The following is a 23,962-nucleotide window of genomic DNA, read 5'->3' as shown; positions in this document are numbered from 1 at the left end:
CCCCCCAGAGAACGGAAATGAATGACAGGGAGGACTGCGTTTCCCAAAAGCCAACGCGGCGCGGCTTCTGAGCTACGGGTCGCGAGAAGAGGCAAAAGGCCCCCACCTGGTGCTGTTTTCCCTCCCAGGTGTGCAGGGGCAGGTGGTCAGAGGCTGATGCGGGAGGGAGGAGGAGGAAGAGGGAGGAGAAGGCCCTGCGCAGCCTCAGCAGCTCCAGCCGCACCAAGCCCGACCTGGAGAAGCTCCCTGGTTGGCATGGAAACTGCCCAGAGCCTTTCTTCCCTCCCTTGTTCATTCCATGGCGCTTCCTCCCAACACAACTCACAACAGCCCCGGGAGGGAGGCCAGGCTGAGAGGCAGCGACTGCCAGCCCCCCCCCCCCCCGCCCTTCCTTTTTCATTCGCACAACAGCCCTGGGAGGTCAGCCAGAAGGAGAGGCGCGGAAAATGCTCCAAGGCTGCTTATTTGATTGCATTTATATCCCGCCTTTTTCTCCGAGGAGCCCAAGGTGGCACAGATGGCTCTCTCCCTCCTCCTTTAATCACCACAACAACACCGAGGTAGGTTACTCTGGCAGGCACTGATTGACACACACAGCCGAGGTCACCCTTAATGGCCGAGGGGGGATTTGAACCCTGGTCTCCCAGCACTCTGGCCACTGCACCACACCTTTGACTTTGCTATGGCAGAAAATCCTGCCTGGAGCCTCCCATGTTTTGGACCTGACCTTTGGCACACTTGCCCCCCCCCCAATTAATTACCTTTGTTTGGAGGAAAAATATCTGCTATTTTCCCTTTTTCTTCTTCTTTTTTAAAGGCTTGCCTTCTCCAAAGTGTACATGTGATCTTCTCTTTTGCCCCTGGGATATTTCTAATCTAACATCCAGGCTTTTAAGGCAGAATTTCCTATTTGATCTAGGACAGGCATAGGCATCCTGGCCCTCCATATGTTTTGGGACTACAACTCCTATGCTCCCTAGCTAACAGGACCAGTGGTCAGGGATGATGGGAGTTGTAGTTCCAAAACAGCTAGAAGGCAGAGTTTGGGGGTGCCTGCTTTAAAATATGTGACATACTTTGTTCTTTGTCTCCTAAGAAAGGTGGGGGGACTTTGTTGCAACAGAATAAAGATCTGCCTTCAGCTCATTCATCTCTGACCAATAACGAACTTGGAGTCCCTTAAAAGGGGAGTTAGGCCATTAAAGATACACCCCTTAAGTCTGGTAACAGTGTGCCAGGTGGGTCTGATGGGAGTTGTAGTCCAAAACATCTGAAGGGTTGGGGCAGAAGGCTGAGCTGAATGGTGGGCAACATTCCAGACTTTTCTGTGCTCTCCCTCCATCTCCAGAGGGCAAGGCGATCCTCAGATGACCCCGTGGTGGCAGTTAGGGGAGGGAGAGGAAAATCAGCTTTGCTCAGGAGCATTTTGTTCTTTGGACTACAACTCCCATCATCCTTTGATAATTGGCAATTTTGGCTGGAGCCGATAGGAGTTAGAAATCTGAAGGGCACTTGCTCGGTGGGTATAGCGCGTGGATGCCCGGGGGGGGGCTTCCAGCTTCGATCTACTTGTGTACACGAAGAAGTATCTGAAGAAGCGTGCATGCACACGAAAGCTCATACCAATAACAAACATAGTTGGTCTCTAAGGTGCTACTGGAAGGATTTTTGTTTTGTTTTGTTTACGCGAGAGTAAGCTCCCTTATACTCGAAGAGGATTTTTACGTCCACATCACGGGTGACAGAGCTAACAGGGTGGGCATTTGTTTATTTTTGGCTCCCTAGGGCTTCCATCGCAGCTGCCGCGAAAGGCACAGAGGAATCATAGAATCATAGAATCATAGAATGATAGAGTTGGAAGAGACCACAAGGGCCATCGAGTCCAACCCCCTGCCAAGCAGAAAACACCATCAGAGCACTCCTGACATATGGTTGTCAAGCCTCTGCTTAAAGACCTCCAAAGAAGGAGACTCCACCACACTCCTTGGCAGCAAATTCCACTGTCAAACAGCTCTTACTGTCAGGAAGTTCTTCCTAATGTTTAGGTGGAATCTTCTTTCTGGTAGTTTGGAACCATTGCTCCGTGTCCGCTTCTCTGGAGCAGCAGAAAACAACCTTTCTCCCTCCTCTATGTGACATCCTTTTATATATTTGAACATGGCTATCATATCACCCCTTAACCTCCTTCTCCAGGCTAAACATGCCCAGCTCCCTTAGCCGTTCCTCATAAGGCATCGTTTCCAGGCCTTTGACCATTTTGGTTGCCCTCCTCTGGACACGTTCCAGTTTGTCAGTGTCCTTCTTGAACTGTGGTGCCCAGAACTGGACACAGTACTCCAGGTGAGGTCTGACCATCCAGAGGAACTGGATGCGTCGCGTTGATTTAATGATAGACTGACGTCCGCACGTCCAGCTTCCGATTTCTTGGAAGTGAGAACTGTCCGTAGGAGAAGCGAAATCACAAGGTTTTAAAGTCGCTGCTGTGGCTCCACGCATGCCCAGCCATAAGCAAAAGGCAACTACTAGAGTTCGTGCTCTTTCGAATAGGTGTCATTTCATGCGAGGAAATCAATTGCGAGCTAGAACTTTCTAAAATGCAGCTCCGTGGAAATCAATGCGTCTTTCGGGCGCAACCGAGCACTGGATTTGGGCTGGGAGAATCTCGAGGCGAGCGCAATTTAAAGTGAGCCACGTCTGCGGCAACCTATCAAGTGTTCTGCATGGAGTGAGGAGTCGGTGGACCTAGGAAACTCTTAAAAGGAGAGTTATCACATGCTTCTACCAGTTTTATTTTATTTTTTTTTAAATCATATTTATTAAGTTTTTAACAAAAAGAAAAAGGGTTACCAAACAGTACACAGTAAACAAAAAACACAAAAAGAATACAAAAACCAAAATTTAACATAAAAAGAAAAAATGAAAAAATAAAAATCCCTCATTCTGATATCTTATCATTCATTTGCTTATTTTCATGACTTCCTCACGCCTCCCTTTTTTGTATTCCAGTTAAATAGTTATTTCAGCAAATCCATACCCTCTTTATTTACTCTTTATTTACTCTTAATTCTTTGTCTTCACCTAATATAACTTCAAATTTTCGTCTAATATCAATCCAATTTTACATACTCCTATTTTACCTTATTGCTAAAACCACTTCATTTCATTCCAGCATCATTAACATTCAAAAATTTTATAGTGTTTCTGTAAATAATCTTTGAATTTCTTCCAGTCCTCTTCCACCAACTCTTCTCCCTGGTCTCGGATTCTGCCAGTCATTTCCGCCAATTCCATATAGTCCATTACTTTCATCTGCCATTCTTCCAGGGTGGGTAAATCTTGTGTCTTCCAGCTTCTAGCAGTTTTAAAAGAGTGAGGAGGAACGAGCTGTCTTCCCCATTGCAATTTGAAGGCGCAAAGTTGTTTTTAAAACGTTTAGAAGGGACTTTTGAAAAACCATTCCCATAGCCCTCAAAAGACGACTGGAATGGGAAAGAGCAGAAGGTCTATTTTTATTTTTACATTTATATCCCGCCCTTCCTCCAGGCAGCTGAAGGTGGAATACATTGTTCTCCTCCTCTGCATTTTGACCTCCCAACAATCCCGTGAGGGAGGCTAGGCTGGGGGCGAGTGACTGGCCCAACGCCACTCAGTGACAGCTCCACGACCAAGCGACTGGGGATTTGAACCCCGGTATCTCCCAGCTCCTGCTCCGACCCTCGAACTGCTACACCAGTGTTTCCCAACTTCGTGCCTCCAGCTGTTTTTGGACTACACTTCCCACCATCCCTTGCCACTGGTCTTGCTAGTCGGGGATGATGGGAGTTGTAGTTCAAAAAAAAAACAGCTGGAGGCACAAGGTTGGGAAACACTGCGCTACACCACACTGCCTCTCTCCCTTGCTGCTGCTGCTGCTGCTCCTCTCTGCCCCTTCCGCCCCGAGAGGGAGTTGTTAAAAAGGAAAAGCGGGAGGGGGGGGGCGCCGCGAACTCGGAAATTCCCTGGCGAGGCAGTAAGATGCGCCAGTCTAGCCTTCGTAGCTCTGCCGCTGAGGGAGAAGGTGACGACATCAGGAGGAGGAGGAAGTTACTTCCGCTAAAAAAAGGCGGGGGTGGGTGGGTGGGGGGGCGTGGGGAACTACACTTCCCAGCGCCCTTTGCGCCCGGTGTGCTTCTATATGAGGGCTAGCTATGCGAGGGAGGGGTCCGAGGCGGGGCCGGCCTGGCCCTTTGAAAGGTCTGCGAGGGGGCGAGGGCGGCGGTGCTCCTCGTCAGGCTGCGGCGGGGACCAGGTAACCCGGGGGGGGGGCCGCCGCCGCAGGGGCCTTTCCCCGCCCTCCGCCTCTCCCTCCCTTCGCGCGCCCTGGGGGCCTCCGCTGAGGAGAGCTGGCCCTGTTGAATGACTGCCTGCCGCTTGGCCCTCAGGGCGGTCCCGCCGAGACCTCCGCGCTGGCTGAGCTGCCCGCGGCTGCTGCTGCTGCTGCCGTAAGGCTGGGCTCCGGGGCCCAGTCAGCTTCGGGGTCCGCCCCGCCTTTCCCCTCTATCTCACCCCAGCGTGAAGTGGATTGGGGCCCAGGGTCCCAATCCTCCCTCGGGGCCCCCGGGGCCCGTCACTGCTTCCCAGGGTTGAGCCCTCTTTCCCCAACCCCCAACCCCCCCCCCCAGCGGACCGGGCTGTTAGGGAATCAGTCGGTGGTGCAGTGGTTAGAGCGACAGACCTGGACCTGGGAGACCAGGCTTCCTTTCCCCACTCGCCCATGAAGCTTGCTTGGTGACCTTGGGCCAGCCCCTGCCTCTCAGCCTCAGCCTACTTTGCAAGGTGGTTGTTGGGAGCTGGAGAACCTATGTAAGCCACCTTGAGCTCCATGGAGAAAATGGCGGGACAGAAATGCAACATAAATAAGCAAGGCTACACAGATGTGGCGGACCAGGTTGGTGGGACGCTTCTGGCACCAAGTCTGGTATCGGTCCCTGGCACATTGTGTGTGTGTGTGTGTGTGGAATCGCTGGTTGCCCATCCCATCGGATACACTTTAAGAAGCACAGCTGTGAAATGCATTTGCATGTTTCACCTGCACCCTATTGTCCACTTTGTTTTGCTCAGCTGGTGGGTGGCTGAGGAGGGTGCTGTGTATCCCTACTGGGCCTTTGCAAACATGGCACGGGCACTCAGCTTGCAAGCTGTGACTCCATCTGGTCCAGGCTGGCTTTCATCTGGTTGGGGTGGCTACAGGTAGCCCAAGCTATGGCAAGCAGCAGCCTGGTGTGTACTGTGGAAGGTCAGAGTGGATTGGGTTACACCAGGGGTGCCCAAACCTTTTTCAAAGAGGGCCAGATTTGATGAAGTGAACATGTGTGAGGGCCGACCAAAGTTGTTGAGCTTTTTAAAGAATTGTTGAGCTTTTTTAAGGATTTAACCCCAAATTTGTTGACATATACTTCCACGGGGGCCAAATTAGGCTCCCGAAACAGACTTCAGACATGCCTGGGTTACACTAACTTTTTCTGTAGCATTTAACCCTGTTGTTGATAGGAGAAACCAGACTAGGTCAGCGGGAGCGGGGAGTTGGTGGTTTCTGGGTTTTATCAGCAGAAATTTGAACCCAGTGCACTGAGACCACTTGGTGTAAGAGTTGCACAGCATCAGTAAATGTTTCTTTACTCTGTTTCCTCCTGGTGTCAACCTACTGAGTTTAACTGCACTGTAGCAGACCATAATCTGAAAGAAAAGCAGCTAAGCAAAGCTATCCCCACCCCACCCTACAATGTTTGAAGAAAGCGCAGTCAGGAACTGGAGAAGGAGTGAAAGGGGAGTTGAACTGAATTTTCTTATGGGGCAGATAAAAAAAAGATCAGGCTTCAGGCAGCAGCTGTTTCTTGATGCAGCAGGTGAAGAAGTAACAAGTATTTAATCCTTATCTGTGTTGTTTCTCATGGAAAAGTAAGAAACCAGTTTTGATTGCTACATTAGAAGCATGCTAAGCTCCCAGAATAAATGCTACATTCTTTACTAGAAATCCAAGTGAAGGAGACAACATAGATTCATATGTGGTTGAAAGCTGTTGGCACAAAGCTGTGTTTGGGGAGCTCCTTGTATTGTACTGTGCGTGGCATAAAATCTAAGGCAGAAGTGGCTGCAAAGTTGTTAAGTCTGGGAGCAGTATTTGTTTATTATTTACTTCTTATTATTCAACAACTTTTCAACATGTGTGCATTCTTCCCCTACTTCACAGGGAAATTCTTTTTAGTTCCTTAAATGTGCTGATTGGGGCTAATAGGAGTTGTAGCTGGAAACATTGGGAGGGCACCAGGTTGGGCATGGTTGAACTAGATAGATTCCCAAGGTGAAGTACACCAACAGAAACAAATGAGAGAACCACTCAGGGGTGCACTGAGTTCTTCTGCTTTGGAAGGTTTGCGCATCTTCGACATGTTTAACTTACAAAGCCTTGCAAGCTGAAACACATCAATACCAGATTAGTCATATTTTCTGGAAAATTTAAAGAGGCTCTAGGTAAATGCAATCAGAACTGCAGGTATGTATATAGTCAAGGCAGGGCCACTGGACTTCTGAGTAGCAGATTTTGATGAACACATTACTGTATTTATAGTTCCTTTAGATTTGGTGTAAGACGTTGATAGCAAGGGTCCCAGAAGATCAATGAAATGCTAGTAACAGATTACCAGGATATGTTGAAAGGCCTAGATTGCTTACTAAAAATAAAATACATAAGCACCACCAGCAGTTCATGCACTTTGGAAGGTCCCAGTGGCCTTATACTGTAAAGGATAAAGATAAAATGGAATTGAATCATATGGGGGGAAATCATTAGTTAAATTACAGAGGGAAAAAATCAATTTAAAAACAGTGCTCTAAGTCAGAACTGTCCATTTCTTTACATCCTGCTGAAATAAAACTGCAAAGCAATTGCTTGCTGTAAATCTTAATTAAACACATTGTTTTAAAACTGCATGGAGCCTTGGAGGGAACACCACATGTTTCTCAGATATTTCTCAATATTTTAGAAAAAATCCTTATTTGTATTACCCATACAGCACAGTAATTGTAATTTTTAAAAGCAACTTCTCATTATATAACTGCCCAGACCATTCCTATCGCACAAAAAATGAATTCCATTAGGAGCAAACAAGGGGTGGCAGTAATCACTGGGCAGCCCAGTTTTCCCTCTTCTGTTTAAAGTAAATGTTTGACAGGTGCTTTGAGCCAGTTGCAGAGATTACTTAGTTACTAGGCATAAAATAGGAATGAAAGGTTAGCCAGATGGATCAGTAGATTACACTTGTGGTGGCTTTCCAATACCTGCACCTTGTACCCTAGTATACGGACATGGAATTATTTTGATGACCAAGAAGGATCTGCTTTTACCCAGGTTGTTCTTTGCAAAGAAAATATATCTTTCATAAGAGGTCATGAATTGACCTTTTGTGTTCATATTTAATTCTAATCCATGTCATTTTAAAAGAGGAACTTGTAATTGAACTTGGGTTTAAATTGTTATTTACTTTCAAAATCACTGACTTCTATCCACCATAGAAGTTTTGGCGAATTCAGCTAGATGACAACAAGTTCTAGATTGTGTACGTTCTCCGTAGTACAGTGGTGCCTCGCAAGACGAAATTAATCTGTTCCGCGAGTCTCTTCGTCTAGCGGTTTTTTCGTCTTGCGAAGCGAGCCCATTGACGGCTTAGCAGATTAGCGCTCTTAGCGGCTTAGCGGATCAGCTGATAAGCGGTTTAGCGGCTTAGAAAAAGGGGGGGAAGGGAAAAAAACCCGCAGGAACTCGCAAGACATTTTCGTCTTGCGAAGCAAGCCCATAGGGAAATTTGTTTTGCGAAGCGCCTCCAAAACGGAAAACCCTTCTGTCTAGCGGGTTTTCCGTCTTGCGAGGCGTTCGTCTTGCGGGGCACCACTGTATTATGCAACAGTTGTTACTTTTTATGGTTTAATGTCATTTTTCATACTGTATTTGCTTTGATATCTTGTCTTTCTTGGGCTTCCTTTTGGAAATACATTAATGCCTTTCAAATATTAAAAGAAATGAAAATGTTACAGTGTTCTAGGAAGACTAGGCATGGTTATAATGGGAGGGTGAAGTGTGTGACTCAAATTTGATTTCAGGAAAAAATCTATGTCATATCTTAACCACAGATGTGTTAAAACTTGATGCAAGAGGTTTTAGCTGAAACACCTAGTTCAAAGAACGCTGGTCGATAAAGAGGTCTAGGAATGGTTGCTTATTTAGAAAAGCTTATTCCAAATATGACAACAGCGTTGACATCTTTATTTTATTTTTTTTAATAATTTTTATTGGGTTTTTACATTTTATAACAACAGACACACACACAAAGACAAAAACAAACAAATACAATTTCATGCCCTAATTTTCTTTACCCTCTTTCATTGACTTCCCCCCACCCCCTCTTCTTACATCCCAATTCCAATAATTAATTCAGCAAGTTCTTACCTAACCTCTTAAACATATTAATATTACTTTTAAAATTTAATTCTTTTTGTTTATCTATATTCAACTTATCCGATTCTCTTATAATCATTAATTTCTTTTTTTTTTAAGGTCGATCTAACTTCCCTTCCACAAATTTTTCCCTTTGTTATATTGATTATAGGTCACATTAACCAAATAAGCAAATCATAACATTTTATAGTTCTATTCTCTCTCCCCTCCCTGCCCCGGTTTCTGTCCCTTCCCAAACAAATGTCCAAAAAACAAACAAAAAATAGTTCTTAGCCCGGATTCCTCACGTCCGAGGCCTTTAATTCTCTGTTAGTCCCTCTCCGCCAATTATATTGGTAGTCCTTTTTGTTGATCCTGGGACCCCGAAGGAGTTCAGTCAGAGTCACATCATATTTTCTTTCATCCAGAATGTTTAAAAGTGGTTGTTGCGAAAGATCATCTACTTTTCCACAGCGTTGACATCTTTAAAGCAATTATTGACTCAAGGTGCTGGATTTTAACTGGAGGTCAATCCTTGAAGCAGTATTCAAGCAGTTAAAAGTTGCTCACTAACAAACCTGCCCAATCGCCTTCTGGCCCAATCGCCTTCTAAATCCGGCCCACGGACGGTCTAGGAATTAGTGTGTTTTTACATGAGTAGAATGTGTCCTTTTAATTAAAATGCACCTCTGGGTTATTTGTGGGCCACGGGAATTTGTTCATTATTTTTTTCAAAATATAGTCCGGCCCCCCACAAGGTCTGAGGGACAGTGGACTGGCCCCCCGCTGAAAAAGTTTGCTGACCCCTGCAGTAAGGCAAACCTTGGTGCAGCAGCAAAAAGGACTTGGAAGGAGCCAAGTTGTCTATGAACAAATACAGTGGTACCTCGGGTTAAGTACTTAATTCGTTCTGGAGGTCCGTACTTAACCTGAAACTGTTCTTAACCTGAAGCACCACTTTAGCTAATGGGGCCTCCTGCTGCTGCTGCTGCTGTGCCACCGGAGCACGATTTCTGTTCTCATCCTGAAGCAAAGTTCTTAACCTGAAGCACTATTTCTGGGTTAGCGGAGTCTGTAACCTGAAGCGTATGTAACCTGAAGCATATGTAACCCAAGGTACCACTGTAGCTTGTTCACATAGTCTTGATAAGCTTAGGGTGTCAAGCGAACCAGGTCTGAAGCTAAAGGGATATCTAATAGCCACTACAAATGATGGGCTTACTTTAGAATAGTAGTACCACAAGACGTCTGAACACCATATATTAAAGCAAGGGTGTGGGGGGACAATTTCCAGTGCTTGATTTTTTCCCTCAGAAATGTTCATTAATAATTAATAATGAATGGATGCCACTTGCAAATATTAGGCAAGGTTGTCAGTTTCAAAGTCTTAGCTTTGTTTACTAAATATAAGTAATATAAATCAAAATTAAGTTCTGTCTCTAGGAGGATCAACATTTTCTGATGTAAAAGGCTCTGTGCGAATTACCCTAACTTGCATAGGAAATATTTCTGTGAAACCCACAGCACTGCATCAGTCACCTACAACTGAGCTATAAACTTGAAAGGCTGTTCCTTGAAGTCTCTGTGGACTCATATCCCAGATTGAAATATTTCATGGAAAACAAGACGAAAAGAATCCCTGCTGTGTCTCATGAAAAAGATGCTGGGAATGAATTCATTGGATTTTTATTTTTAAAGGAAGTGTCATAATCTTCTGGTTGATTACTGTTCAAAATACGTGAAAGTAGCTGGAAGCAAATCTTTCAATAAAATGTGAAGAGAGTGCAAATATGCAACATTACCTGTATAGACAATACACAATTATTAGCTTAGAACCAAGGGTAAATCTATGAAGGAAAAAAATGACAAACTAACTTATCTAATTACAGGAAGAACAGGAAATATGCAAACAGGGACAGGTACGTTTTATAAGACTTTCCATATTAGTGATGGTGGGTGATAACAATTTTATATTCTTCTGTAATTAGATGAGTTATTTTGTCATTTTTTACCTTCCATGCATTTAATTTGTGCAATTTCAACTGGCTGGCTGCGTTGTGATATTCTTGGCACTACAGGGATTCTGTTCCTGAGGACTTCTTATGCACATCTACATGTTTTACTTTTCTCTAAATCTTCAGCCAGTCTCCTTGGGCTTAATCCACTAGATGTGTCTTAATGAGGACATGGAGTGTGACTAAATTGAGCCTGGAGGCTTATATTATGTATTTGAGCATGGCTAATCCACTTTTTAGTTCACAACAATAACTTGTTGCATTAAGCCTTAAATAATGCTTCCTTTGTGTGCATGGAAGGAGTGTTGTGATCAACTTGATAGCAATCTTGGAATCTTTTGTCATGCATGGAAAGAGACCCCCCCCCCAAAAAACACACACACCTTGCAATGGCTGAGAGAGACAAAACAGTTGTCAGTAAAGGACAGTCTTCCAAGGTAGGCTTGTGGGAGCGGCAGAGGGGCTTGTCCATCTGTGGGCTGAGTTTGTATAATCCAGACTTGCTGTCACCTTTAGCATGCCTGGACTTCATGCCGTCTGAAAGAGGCATTTCCAATTCATGATCACCCCTTGAATGCAAAGACCTTGCTTCATGCAGCACAGCGGGGGGAGGAGGAGAAGACTGATGCTTAGCTGAGAATTGCAGCTGGCCAGTGCCAGCTTCCCAAGCTGCTGCCCTCCAGATGTTTCATGCTGCAGCTTCCTGTTAGCCCAGCCATATATATGATGCTGTGGGTAATGGCAGTTGTAGCCCCAAACACCTGGAAGGCACCAAGTTGGAGAAGGCTGCTCTAGAGCAAGAGTGGAGAACCTTTGCCTTCCAAGTGTGCCAGTCATGCTTGCTGGGGCTGATGGGAACTGTGGTTCAGCAACATCTGCAAGGCCAAAGGTTCCCTACTCCTGCTCTAGAGTCTCAGAACTGCATGGATTGAGGCAGGGTCCACTAAGGATGCAGATGTACTTATTTTCTTACATTTTAATATCCTGTGTTTCTTCTGCCTTGGCATTATGGTCAAGGATGAATCAATGAGGAAACTGGGAAGGCCTTTGTGCATGCATGCTGCTGATTGGAGATGGGGGTAGAAAGTGGGTTGGGTATGCTGCCAGATTGACCCTATATTTTCTTTTAAATTTTGGTTCAGCTGAGATTAATCCCACACTTTTTTTTCTTTTATTGCAGCAGGTGCCTTCTGATGGTTCCAGTTGGAGGCCTACAGTTGTAGCGAGTGCCCACCCACCCCTCCCTTTTCCTCTTTTCCTTCCCCCCTCCCCTCCCTCCCTCATCTGAATCTCCCCCACCCCTCCCCACCACACATGTTGTTGTGTACTTGCACTCACTAATGACAGCGTGGATCCTCCTCCCCATTAGCCTCTCTGCCTTCTCGATCACTGGAATATGGATTGTGTAAGAGCTGTCTTGATTTCTGCCTGTGTTCTGCATGAATGACTAGCCTGGAAAGTGTGTGTGTGGCTGGCTTGTGGCTTCCAGCAAATAAGCAGCAGGTTCTTTCTCTCCCTGAACTGTTGTTCTATTTAGGAGATTGCCAAAGGCAACTCAGCAAATCTGTCCCAAAGCTGTGCTCTGAATAAAAGTTCTAGCTTTTTGTGATGGATCTTGCTGACTCGAGGTTTTGCCCCATTACAGTTTAAACAGCACTTGGGCGACACTTTTGATTATTCTTTACAGTAGATCAGGGTATTCTGGCCAGGGTGGACCCTGTCTTTATCGTATAGGGCCTGATTGCCTGACAAAAAGGCACACTGATCACTGTAAGGGCAATCTTCCCTTCTGTAGTATTATTAAGAGCTTTTGGCTGCTCTTCCTCACAGCACCAAGGTGGGGAAAGCTTCCCCTTTGAGAAATGTCAGCAGCTGTGGGGGGTAACAGCCCTGGTGCTGGAGGGACAGGCATAAGTTCCATGATAACATCTTGTCTTCAGCTCTCCAAGGACTCAGAAATAGGCTGTGTCCTTGGCTTACCCTGCAGTTCCCACCTGCAGCCACTGAGAGGAAGTTATCTCCAGCCTCATAAAAGGTGGTGTGCGCACCACAACTTTACTAGAGAATGTTTGCTGAAAACTGTGGCAGGGACCCTGTGGTGTGCTGTTGTATAGGCAGGCCAGTCTCCCCCAAAGTGGAGACTCACAGGTGTGTTAGACACCAGCTCCCATCAGCCCCAAACTCCTGGAGGGTGGCTGGGTTGGAGAAGCCTGTAATACACCTTTAGCATGCCTCCATTCCAGTGGGGACAGAATGGAAGGTGGTGCTGTACGTTGCTTTTATGGAAAGGGTTTTAATGTTTCCCAAGTCTTTGGGCCCCGGCTCTGGATAGCCAGCTCAGTTAACAGCACTTTGGGAAAGTGCCCTTGTTTTTGGTCCCAGTTACACAGCGGCTGCCACTAATGATTGCTTGTGATGAGGACTACATGCAGCTGAGGAAACATTGCAGAATCATAGAATTGTAGGGCTGGAAGGAACCCAAAGGATCATTCTAGTCCAACCCCCTGCAGTGTAGGAATCACAGCTAAAGAATCCCTGATAGGTGGCCATCCAGTCATCTGTTTTAAAACCTCCAAAAAAGGAGAGTCCGCCTTCTTTGGGAGTCTGTACCACTTAAAGTCAGAAACTTCTTCCTAATTTTTAGTCAGAATCTCCTTTCTTGTAACTTGAATCCATTAATTCAGGTCCCCCCTCTGGAGCAGCAGAAAACAAGCTTGTGTCGCCTTCCATATAGCAGCCCTTTAGCTATTCAAAAATGGCTATCATATCACCTCTCAGTCTTCTCTTCTCTCTCTCTTTTATTTTTATTTTTATTTTTCAAAAACATACACACTAATCACTCACAAATACAGAAATACAAAATAATAACCATAAAAAGGAAACAAAAATACATCCATGTGGCTTCCCTCCCCCAATACTCATCATCCCTTAATCTTAAAATTCTTGTTTACATTGCATCTTATGCATCTCATTCTTAATATAGAAATTTTTTATAGTTCTACTTTACAAGCAATCTATACATATCGACATGTTGTCCTTAGAACAGTGTTTAATCATACAATCTTCAAAACATTGCCATTCTAACCCTAGTTTCTGATTTGTCTGGTATCTTATGGCTGTTGTTAATTTCGCCATTTCTATAAAATCAGATAGTTTGCATATCCAATCTTCTGTTGTGGGTATAATATTTCCTTTCCAATTCTTTGCAAGTAAAAGCCTGGCTGCGGCTGTTGCATATAAAAATAATATTTTCTTACCTTGTAGAATATCCTTTCCCAATAGATATCCCAATAGATATGCCTCTGGGTTTTTTTCCTATAGAAAATTTGAACATCTTTTTTAACTCCTTGTGGATACATCCCCAAAATTAACATTTTCGCAGCCCCACCATACATGCATCATAGTCTCCTCCACCTCCTTACGTTTCCAACAGAGATTGGATTTTAACTTATTTATTTTGGCGAGTTTTGAAGGTGTCATGTACCACCTATAGAACATTTTCATTAAGTTCTCTTTGATGGAGTAGCAGGCGGTAAATCTGACATCGATCTTCAAGAGCCTTTCCCACTGATCTATTTGAATTGCATGGCCGATGTCTTGGGCTCATTCGACCATTACTTTCTTTATTTCTTCGTCTTTTAGGTCCCATTCCAGTATCAGATCATACACTTTGGATAATAGTTTCTTATTGTTTTTTAATCATACTTTTTGTAATTTAGATTCTTCCTTTCCAAAGCCTATTTTTTTATCCAAATTGAAAACATTATTTAATTGGTGGTATTGGAGCCAATCAGTAAGATGGTGCCTTATCTCCTCAAATGACTGTAAGTTGCCCAGTTACTTTCCATATTTAGTTTTTTGACTATGAACGCCTCCAGCGGGGACAGCCACCATGGTGTATATGGTTCCAGTAATGGTTGGTATCTATTCCACACCTTATACAAAGCACTTCTAACAATATGGTTGGTGAACCCTTGTGGACTTTTACTTTATTGTAACCAAGATAGGTGGGACGCGGGTGGTGCTGTGGTCTAAACCACAGAGCCTAGGGCTTGCCGATCAGAAGGTCGGTGGTTCAAATCCCCGTCATGGGGTGAGCTCCCATTGTTTGGTCCCAGCTCCTGCCCACCTAGCAGTTCAAAAGCACATTAAGTGCAAGTAGATAAATAGGTACCGCTCCGGCGTGAAGGTAAACGGCATTTCCATGTGCTGCTCTGGTTCATGCTGGCCACATGACCCAGAAGCTATCTGTGGACAAACGCCAGCTCCCTCGGCCTATAGAGCAAGATGAGTGCCGCAACCCCAGAGTTGACTGGACCTAACGGTCAGGGGTACCTTTACCTTTAACCAAGGTAGGCATGCCACCCATATCTGTTATCAAAGCTCTCTAAATCCAGTATGTCTGTTTTTTCTAACAGAATCCAGTCTTTGATCCAAATTAGACACTGTGTCAGTCTTCTCTTTTCTCATAAGGCTTGATTTCCAGACCCTTGATCATCGTGATTGCCCTCCTCTGCACACCTTCTAGCTTGTAAATATCCATCTTAATCTGTGGTGCCCAGAACAGGACACAAGACTCCAGACAGGGTCTGATCTAGAGCCACCTGTTCCATGTGGGTCCAGCAGAAAAAAGCAAGAGCTGTTTGATAGTGGAATGGTCTCCCTTGGGAGGATTATGGACGCTCCTTCATTGGAGGTCTTTAAGCAGAGGTTGGATGGCTGTCTGTCATGAATGCTTTAGATGAGATTCCTTCATCACTGGGGTTGTTCCAAATGAACCTGGGGTGCCCTCCAGCTTTACAATTCTTCTTCTATGACAGAAGCACAGAGGCAGACAAACGGGGTGGAAATGTCCTAACCCAAACACAAACCATCTTCTGTGGCAACTACAGCCCTGTATAAACAACCTGGGAGCAGGAATTTGCTGGGGGGGGGGGGGTTTCAAGCCACAGCAAATCAGCTGGCCACTGCAACCTGTGATTTGTGTATTTGCTGAGAAGTTGGTGTTTTTGGCATTGATGTGGAACAACATTACACAGGAGCCTATAGGCCTGCGAGTGAAAGGCTGGTTTTGTGTGGTTCTCTTGTAGCATTTTGGACAGGCAGCTGTGGCAGGGAAGATAAGGCTGTCTACAAGTCTCTCCTGCTATTATGACCCATCAGCCCTCGGATCTGTTCTGGGTTAGCCTTGTTGCAATGGCTTTGTGCCCCCAAGGAAGCTCTCTCAAGGGAAGCAGCTTCCCTCCTCTGACATACTTAGGTGCAAACACAGGAATCCTCTCCTGCTGAGAGCCTCGCTGGACACAGACTGCAACTGGCTGGAACTCGGTAGTAATTTGTCAGCCTAAAATTGGAGGTGGCTGCTGAAGCTGAACATGCAGGCGAATTGGAGAGCAACAGTTGCATTTTTATCTTTGTCTCCCAGATGCTTCTTTGGAACAGCCCTCCTAGCTTGGATCTCTTCTCAGCAAGGCCAGTTTCCTGAGTAAACAACACAAAAGCAGAGAGCAGGTTGAGAGTTCCCAAAGCTCATTGGATTGTGGAAATTTTCCAAAGTCCTTTGTCTTGGTGATGGAAATTTCCAGTCTTGGGGGTGACACATTTTACTGCTGCTTACTGCTTACCCTGGGGAAAAGCAGTGGAGCAGGAATTGCAATTCTTTGCCTGGGGCAGTTGATGCTATCCAGTGTCACCTCTGGTCCACTCTGAACAGATGGGAGCTTGAAATGCACCCAGAGAGTGTGTGAGCAGGGCTTTGGGCAAACACTCTTGGGCTGGGATACAAGGGATTCCAGAGCAGCAGGTTTAAGCAGTTTAAGGAACAACACCAGCCCCTTCCCAGTGCCCTTAGCCTTTACTGGCATATAGGGAAGGGAGAGGCAGAGTCCTTTGAATCCTCCTTGGCTGCCTTAAAGACCTACACTGGTCCTCTGATAGGTCAGGGGAAAGGGAGACATTTGTCTTCATCTTAGTTCCTCTTAGGGGCAACCCGAGCAGGTTTTTCTTTTTACTTAGAACAGCTTAAAATATGTTTGCTGCCTGTAAACCTGAATTGTTCTTGGCATAAAAAGAATGATTTGAACACCTTCCAGAACTCTGTTGCCATTCTTGTGCATCCCGCTGTAGGCTTTTAAAGTTTATTTGTTTGTCAGCTTTGAGTTATACAAAGCTAATTGGATGTGCTTCGCTTTTGGAAAGTCAGCTTCAGGTGGTATAGGCGATATAATCTTTGAACAATTGTAATATAATTTTTATTTGCTGATCCGGCCCCATTTGGCTGCTATGCTCACACATTTTGGTCTGAATGCTTTCATGTCCAGTCCACCCTTAACTGTATTTTTCTGTTCTGCCTCTCACAGGTATGCCATGGCAGTAATGAACCACCATGTGTGTCCTGTTGAGAACTGGTAAGTCCTTCCATAAAGCAAGAGGACAGAGTCCTAGCTCAGGGGGAGAGCAGCTGCTCTGCATGCAGAAGGTCCCCGATTTGCACCATAGAATCTCCTGGTAGGGTTGGGAATGTCCCCTGTTGAAAACAAATCCTTGAGAATTGCTGATAGAGTGTAGACAGAACTGAGCTAAGTGGACTAGTGGTCTGACCCAATATAAGACAACTTCATACGTTCCTAGTCTTGTTAGCTTCTTAACATTCATTGTCCTGCAAAACTGGCCCTGTTTCTTGTTTGTACCCCTTCTTGGAGCACGTTACATTGCCAGCTAACCTGTCCAAACTGTTGCAGGTCATATAATGAGTCCTGCTCTGCTGATTCTGCCAAGCATGGATACCCCAAAAGCTGCTGCACCTTGGAGGATGTCCCTTTGATCAGGTGAGCGGGGAAAGAATTGTAATGGGTTGCAATGGAGCTGTTCTGGGCACAGAGGCTACCCCTGCATCCCTTGTGGGTGAACCAGTTCTGGCTGGAGTTAAAATTGGGCATTGCCTATATGAACATAAGAACCTGCTGCATCAAGCCAATAATAAGTCTAATCCAGGATCCTGTTCTCACAGTGGCCAGCCACATGCCTGGAGGAAACCTGCAAGCAGAATTCAAACGCAAGACCACTCTCTGTGAATCTGTCTAATCCTTTAAAATGGTCTAATTCTCTTTTAAATTGGTGGCCATCACTGCCTCTTGTAGGTGTGAGTTCCATAGTTCAACTCTGCACTGCATGAAGAAGTCCTCTTTTTTATCTGCCCTGAATCTTCCAACATTCAGCTTCATAGGATACCCATGAGATAGAATGTTATGAGACAGAGAAAACCTTTTCTCTATGCCGTGCATAATCTTATAAACTTCTATCATGTCACCTCTTACTTGCCTTTTCTCGTATTGTACTTGGGTTGGTCAGAAATAGCTGTTTTCCCAGTTGTGCCATCTTACAATGACTTCAGAAGTCCATCAGTTTGGCAACATCCAGGCAAATGTGTAGAACAAAGGCATCTTTGCTGGTTTCTCTCAGCCATGCTAACATTCTTGATTCTTTTCCCCCTGCAGTAAATGTGGCACGTATCCTCCTGAAAGTTGTCTCTTCAGTCTTATTGGGAATGTTGGAGCTTTCATGGGTAAGTGCTGCTTCTCCCCTTTCTTCACATCTGGCCAGCAAGCATCAGTAGACAGCATCCATTCCCTCCTGAAGCATGATCTTCCCAGGATACGAGCCCCTGAGAGAGAGGCTTTTCCAGAGCGAGTGCCTGACTTTCAAGGGGCATACAGGAAGCCGGCCTGGTTGTAGAGGAAACGCCTTCTGCCTGCCAAATGTGGCTAAAGGTTGTCTTGTGAAGACCCGGGGACTGAGGGAAACCCCAATCCATTGCTCGAGGGTCTGTGTTGCATCCAGGGGCATCCTGAAGGTTGACCGATAACTTCCTGGAAACATCCACATCTGCTTAGTCTTTCTCCACATTTTTATACTGATAGACTCTTGAGTCCAGGGGCTTTCTTTCCTTTTCCTTTCTCAAAGCATTCTGCTATCAGAAATGTGGGGGAATATGGAGAAATTTTAAACTTCTGTGACCAGGCAATCAAAAGTGGTCTACACCAAGTAAAACTGAATTCTTTGACCTGTGTAATTGGAAAGAATCCATTTAACTCAGGCATAGGCAAACTCAGCCCTCCAGATATTTTGGGACTACAACTCCCATCATCCCTAGCTAACAGGTCCAGTGGTCAGGAATGATGAGAGTTGTAGTCCCAAAAGATCTGGAGGTCCAAGTTTGCCTATGCCTGATTTAACTTATTGTGACTCTGAGTCACGGAAGACACAAGGGAACCAAATCTTTCACCCACTGAAGCCTGTGTTCACTCTTGCCCCTGGCTGCTGGGATTCCAGCAGGTATTGCCCACATCTTTGCAGTGGCAGAGTGAGAAGCATGCTTTGTTTTATAAAAAATAAAAAGGTTGACCTTTTCAAGAAGTTGGGCTCTGTACCCAGGGCCATATCCTGTACTTCCACAGAATTGCAGTGCATACATAAGAGTGTTGCTGCTAATTTGTGGGGGCATGAGGGGGCCCCCTGTGCCCTGTGCTGCATGGTATGTCCAATGAGTGTTTGTCTCACAACTTGGAGCAGAATCCATGGTGCCCTCTCCTTAATCTCTCTTGCTTCCCCCAACAGTGCTGGTGATCTGTTTCCTGCGCTATGGGCAGCTGATAGAACAGAGCCACAGTTCCTGGGTGAACACAACTGCGCTGATCACAGGCTGTACCAACGCTGCTGGCCTGGTTGTGGTCGGCAATTTCCAGGTTGGCAGAAATTTGGGGAGGCAGCACTGGGTCTCAAAGCAGCTCCCATTTGGGAGTGACATAGTTGAGTTCCTTTTCACCTGGAGTGACCTCTTGCCTCTGGCAAGGCTGGATTATGGCCCATAGCGGGGGTGGACAGGGCAAGAAGCAGAGGACAGAGGATTTTATTTATCCAGTCACCCTAGGCAATATGTACCATCTGCGAAGGCAGCCCCACCCCATGTACTCTGTGTTGGAACAACCTAATGCACACATGGAGGAGATGCACTTTGGAGAGCTACTGACTGGGGGATGGAATGAGGGAGGGGGTGGCTTGAAGCGACTGGGGCGGGAGCCTTCCCCCAAAGCAAAATTCTCTTGGCACAGCCATTTTCATTGGGAGCCAGTGTGGTGTAGTGGTTAAGAGCGGTGGACTCGTAATCTGGGGAACCGGGTTCGTGTCTCCGCTCCTCCACATGCAGCTGCTGGGTGACCTTGGGCCAGTCACACTTCTGTGAAGTCTCTCAGCCCCACTCACCTCACAGAGTGTTTGTTGTGGGGGAGGAAGGGAAAGGAGAATGTTAGCCGCTCTGAGACTCCTTAAAGGGAGTGAAAGGCGGGATATCAAATCCAAACTCTTCTTCTCTTCTTCTAGTGAGGCTGTGCAGGAGAATTTCCTTTGTAGACTGTGGTCCCTGCTTGTCAGCAGGTGTAGGGGAAGATGCCATTTGACTTGGTGAACCCATGACACTCTGGCGGGATGGAAGACTTTTCTTAACTGCCTAAAAATGGAACGAGGAGACCTGCCTTCTTAAAAATAATAATGGGAAAGGTCAGGCTTCCACAATGGAACATGATTGCTCCAGTACCTGTGTTTGGGCTCTCCTTGTGCTTTAGGTGGACTATGCCAAATCCCTTCACTACATCGGAGCCGGTGTGGCCTTCCCGGCAGGCCTGCTTTTTGTCTGCCTTCAGTGTGTCCTCTCCTACCATGTTGCCATCTCTGTCCTGGACTTCTGGGTGGCACATCTACGTGTCTTCCTTACCACTGTGGCCTTAATTTCCCTTGTCCTGAGTATCCTTTTCTGGTGGCAGGGGCCGGGCCGCTTGGTGGCAGTGTGCGCTACAGGGGGACACCCATTCCTCTAGAGAATTCCCTCCTTTCTCACACAGGATTTCCTTTCTCCTGGGATAGGTGATCACTTGAAGGGCTTCACCATGGCTGCATTATCCTGTGGTTCTTCAGCTTGCCCTCTTGATACCTGTGCTCCCAACCCTGGCCCTGTGCTTCTCTTCTGGCCAGAGACAAGAGGACCTGCAGCCTCCCAGCTAACTCCTGTCCCCTGACCATGCTGGCTGCAAGGGCTGGGGGAAGTCTGCATCCAGCAACATGGAGAGCCACAAGTTTGCTATCTAAGCTTTTGGGCAGGCATGGGGAACCTTTGGCCCTCCACATGCCACTGGTGCCAATAGATGTAGTTCACAAACACTTGGAGAGCCAAAGTTTTCCACACTTTTTAGGCATTTGCAGTTTACACACAATTAATTGCCTGGGCGTAGTTTCAGGAAGGTTCTCTGATCCACTGCTTCAAACTGGGCTCAAGATCTTGTTCGTTCATGCGCTGGGAAGGGGTTGCAGCCAGCTAGCCAGCCCCTCATCCTCTGCACACATCCCATTTGCCACAGGTGTCTCAGTTCCCTGTCACATTTGGCCAAACGTATAGATCCTTAAGGAGGTCACGACTTCTCAAACCAAAACTTTTTTTTTTACACAGGTAACTTTATGCAGTTGACTGCCAACCAGTTGAAATTACACAAATTAAATGCCTGGAAGGCAGAGAGCTTAAAAGCTCCTTTTGCACAGGAGTTTCCTGTCATGGAAAGAGCTTTTAAGCTCCGTTTTGCTCATCAGACTCTGGGAGGGCCTGGCAAGATCTTGCAGGATCTTAGGTGGCTCTGCAAGATCTTGCAGGAGCCTCCCAAAGCCCAGTAAAGCAAACCTTGCTTAGGGTCTAATACCTGTTTGGTGCACCAGCTCCAGATGGCAAGATCGTTTTTGTGCCATCTCTGGAGTGTAACCCCATGCCAGATGCGAGTTTGCTGTATTTACATCCTTTCCTATAAATGGAACCTTAGGAGGTGTCCAGGTGGTTCCTAAGTGATCTCCCATCCAGGTGCTGACCAGACCCATCCTGTTTAGTAGTTTGAGGAAGGTGGGGTCCACAGCCTGGGCCTATGGAGCCAACTCCTAAAGCACCACCAGAGCCCAATAGGTGGCTGTATCAGTTCTTTCTGTCATGTCTCAGGAGTGGACGGACTTCAGGCTTGCCAGGTCTACTTGTTTTTGTTTTAAACTATAAATCCAGGATATACCAGCCAGAGCCAGGTGTGAAAGACTCACACTCCAAATTAAAAACAGGTTGCTTCTGTATATAGACTGTGTATAGAATTTGTTTTAAGAATTTTAATGTAGTTGTCCTTCTCACACAAGAAAATCTGCTGGTAGCTTTCTTAATTTTAGCGGTATAACTGAGGAGACAAACGTTACTTTGAGGCTAGATAGGAGTTGGAAAGCCATTCTAATCGATTGGAAAACATCCAGAGGTGTACTAGAGAGCCAGTGTGGTGTAGTGATTAGAGAGTTGGGCAAAGACCTGGGAGACCAGGGTTCCAATTTCCACGTGGCCATGAAGCTCACCTTGGGGACAAGCCCATTACCTCTCCGCTTAACCTACTTCACTGGATTGTTGTGGGGATTAAATGAGGGGAGAACTGGGTATGCCACCTTGAGCTCCTTGGAGAAAAAGTGGGGTATAAATGCAATAGCTTAAACAAATGAATAGTAGGTCCCAGTTCTGCCCACTCTTGCTCAAAGAGGGCATCTTCTGCCACCATCACAAAGCCAGCCAAGCCAACCCACCTTCCGCAGGCATGCCTACTTTTCCTTGACTCTCCCACAGGTGGAATCTTCTTCATCCATGAGAGCTTCCTCCTGCAGCACCTGGCTGCCATCTGCGAATGGGTCTTCGTCATTGACATCCTCATCTTCTACGGCACCTTCACCTACGAGTTTGGTGCCGTCTCCAATGACACCATGGTGGCTGCGCTGCAGCATTCGAACAGCAGGGGGTGCAAATCACCAGGCAGCAGCAGCACCTCAACTCACCTTAACTGTAACCCTGAGAGCATCGCTATGATCTGAGGGAAACGGGTGGGGATGGCTTTGCTTTTCCATCCCACATCCGGCAGCTTTGGTGAGCTGCCTTTTTTTTCCCCCAATGGGGGAAGAGGGGCACCTTTTCCCTCCTGGGGATTTTAATTTTGTACCAAAAGATTTTTTTTTTTAAAAAAGAAAAATATTATTGCTGCCAACACTCCCCTCCAATTCCCCTCTGTTGTTGCTCGGTGCTGCACTCTTAAGGGAGGAAAGACAGTGCCTATTTGTCTAAGAGCACTGGATGGCAGGAAGCAGAACTCTCAAATAAGCCCCCCACCTATATAGCTTGGATCATGACAACCTTTCCTGAAAACCTGTCCTTGCTGGCAGCTAAGCTTTCTCACCCAACCTACTGCGCACACACACTCTGGGGGTTTGGACTACAGTTCCCACCAGCATGGCCAGGTGATGCTGAGGCTGATGGGAGTTGTAATCCAATGCACCTGGAGGGCAGCGGGAGGTTGGGGGAGGTTGCTGCAGAGCCTGGCCCTCCTGCTGCCCCCCCCCCCCCAGGGCCTGCAAACTGGTGCCAAAGGAAACAGCTGTTTCCAGATTCATTTCCAAGCAGAGCCAGACTCGTTTCCCAAAGGTGCTTGGAATACAGTTTGGGTGCCTGCAGACAATGGCTGCTCTTGGAAAATATGACTGCATCTCACTGCCGCTCCCCACCTACTTTCCTTTTGGGGTGACATAGGGACCTACGTGAGCTGCTTGAGCAAAGAGGCAGGGGACAGGTGGGTTTAGTGAATGAAGGATACCCCTCACTACTCTCTGGGAGGTGACCACCACCTCCATACTTTGGCCTGTAAGATGCAACAAGAATATTGATGCACCTGGGGAAAACAGGGTGGAGAAGCAACAAAAGGAGACTCTTGTCTTAGGGAAAAGACGAGTGTCCCCACCCCAGGACTTGGCACACTACCTAAGGCAGATTTCCACGATCTGCCCCATAAGTATCTGGGCTGAACAGGGAGGAGGAGGATTCTGTTCCTCAGCCCCCCATGTCTGAGCTGGTATGTTTGGGTAAAACTGTTTTGGTATTTTTTAGAAGTTTTTTTTATATATCTCTATCTAAAATGTGTATAAAGAGAGTTGTATCAGAGCAGCGCTGCCTTGTCTGATGGGTGTGTGTCTGTCTACGTGTACAGCAGCAACAGAAGAGCATCACAAGCAAGGTGCCCCTTCCACACCCTGTGCGCACATCCAGGAATTGCAAAAGGAAGAGTGCCTACAGAAAAGGGAAGGGGGTACACCTGAGGATGCTCCACTCTGATAAATGCAATTTTGTCTGGAAGGCAACAATAGGGGACTGCGGCTTCTAAGTGCTCTGAAATCACTCTCTCCAGGCAGAATGGGAGAGTGCCAGAGTTTGGTGTTGTTTGGTTACTGTTGCAGTAGTTTTCTGCTCCCTCTGCTGTCCCTGGGATTAGTCTCCACTCTGCAGTACTACTCATGGACCCTCTAAGCCACCAGCTGCCATTACCCCGCCTATTTGTTGGCCCGATTTGTCCCCTTGCCGTTGCAGACCTTGGCCAAA

The 23,962-nt window shown here is 46.3% G+C and overlaps 1 protein-coding gene across 2 annotated transcripts; it reads left to right on the top strand.

Moving 5' to 3' along the window:
* The first annotated feature begins 4,172 nt into the window (after positions 1-4,172).
* TMEM150A (transmembrane protein 150A) lies at positions 4,173-23,527 on the top strand. 2 transcript variants are annotated; one of them, XM_081868541.1, is made up of 7 exons: positions 4,173-4,288; positions 16,845-16,892; positions 17,226-17,312; positions 17,982-18,049; positions 19,102-19,229; positions 20,106-20,283; positions 22,169-23,527. In XM_081868541.1, the coding sequence occupies exons 1-7, from the start codon at positions 4,188-4,190 to the stop codon at positions 22,408-22,410; spliced, it is 852 nt and encodes a 283-aa protein (XP_081724667.1). In that variant the 5' UTR covers positions 4,173-4,187; the 3' UTR covers positions 22,411-23,527. The 2 variants fall into 2 exon arrangements, with proteins under 2 accessions (XP_081724667.1, XP_081724666.1); XM_081868540.1 differs by lacking the exon at positions 4,173-4,288 and adding an exon at positions 11,729-11,890.
* Positions 23,528-23,962: the final 435 nt, after the last annotated feature.

This window comes from Podarcis erhardii (assembly GCF_964252035.2).
Source record: "Podarcis erhardii genome assembly, chromosome: 7".
In the NCBI taxonomy this organism is placed as follows: domain Eukaryota; kingdom Metazoa; phylum Chordata; class Lepidosauria; order Squamata; family Lacertidae; genus Podarcis; species Podarcis erhardii.
The sequence above is the reverse complement of the archived record's forward strand: the minus strand, read 5'-3'. Positions and strand labels throughout refer to the sequence as shown.

What these genes read in the sequence shown, in the direction of transcription:
- TMEM150A (XM_081868541.1), top strand. Translation starts at nt 4,188, where the DNA reads ATGCGAGGGAGGGGTCCGAGGCGGGGCCGGCCTGGCCCTTTGAAAGGT. An exon ending in CAGGCTGCGGCGGGGACCAG is followed by an intron (nt 4,289 to 16,844) that starts GTAACCCGGGGG and finishes TGCCTCTCACAG; the next exon opens with GTATGCCATGGCAGTAATGA. An exon ending in TTGTGGTCGGCAATTTCCAG is followed by an intron (nt 19,230 to 20,105) that starts GTTGGCAGAAAT and finishes CTTGTGCTTTAG; the next exon opens with GTGGACTATGCCAAATCCCT.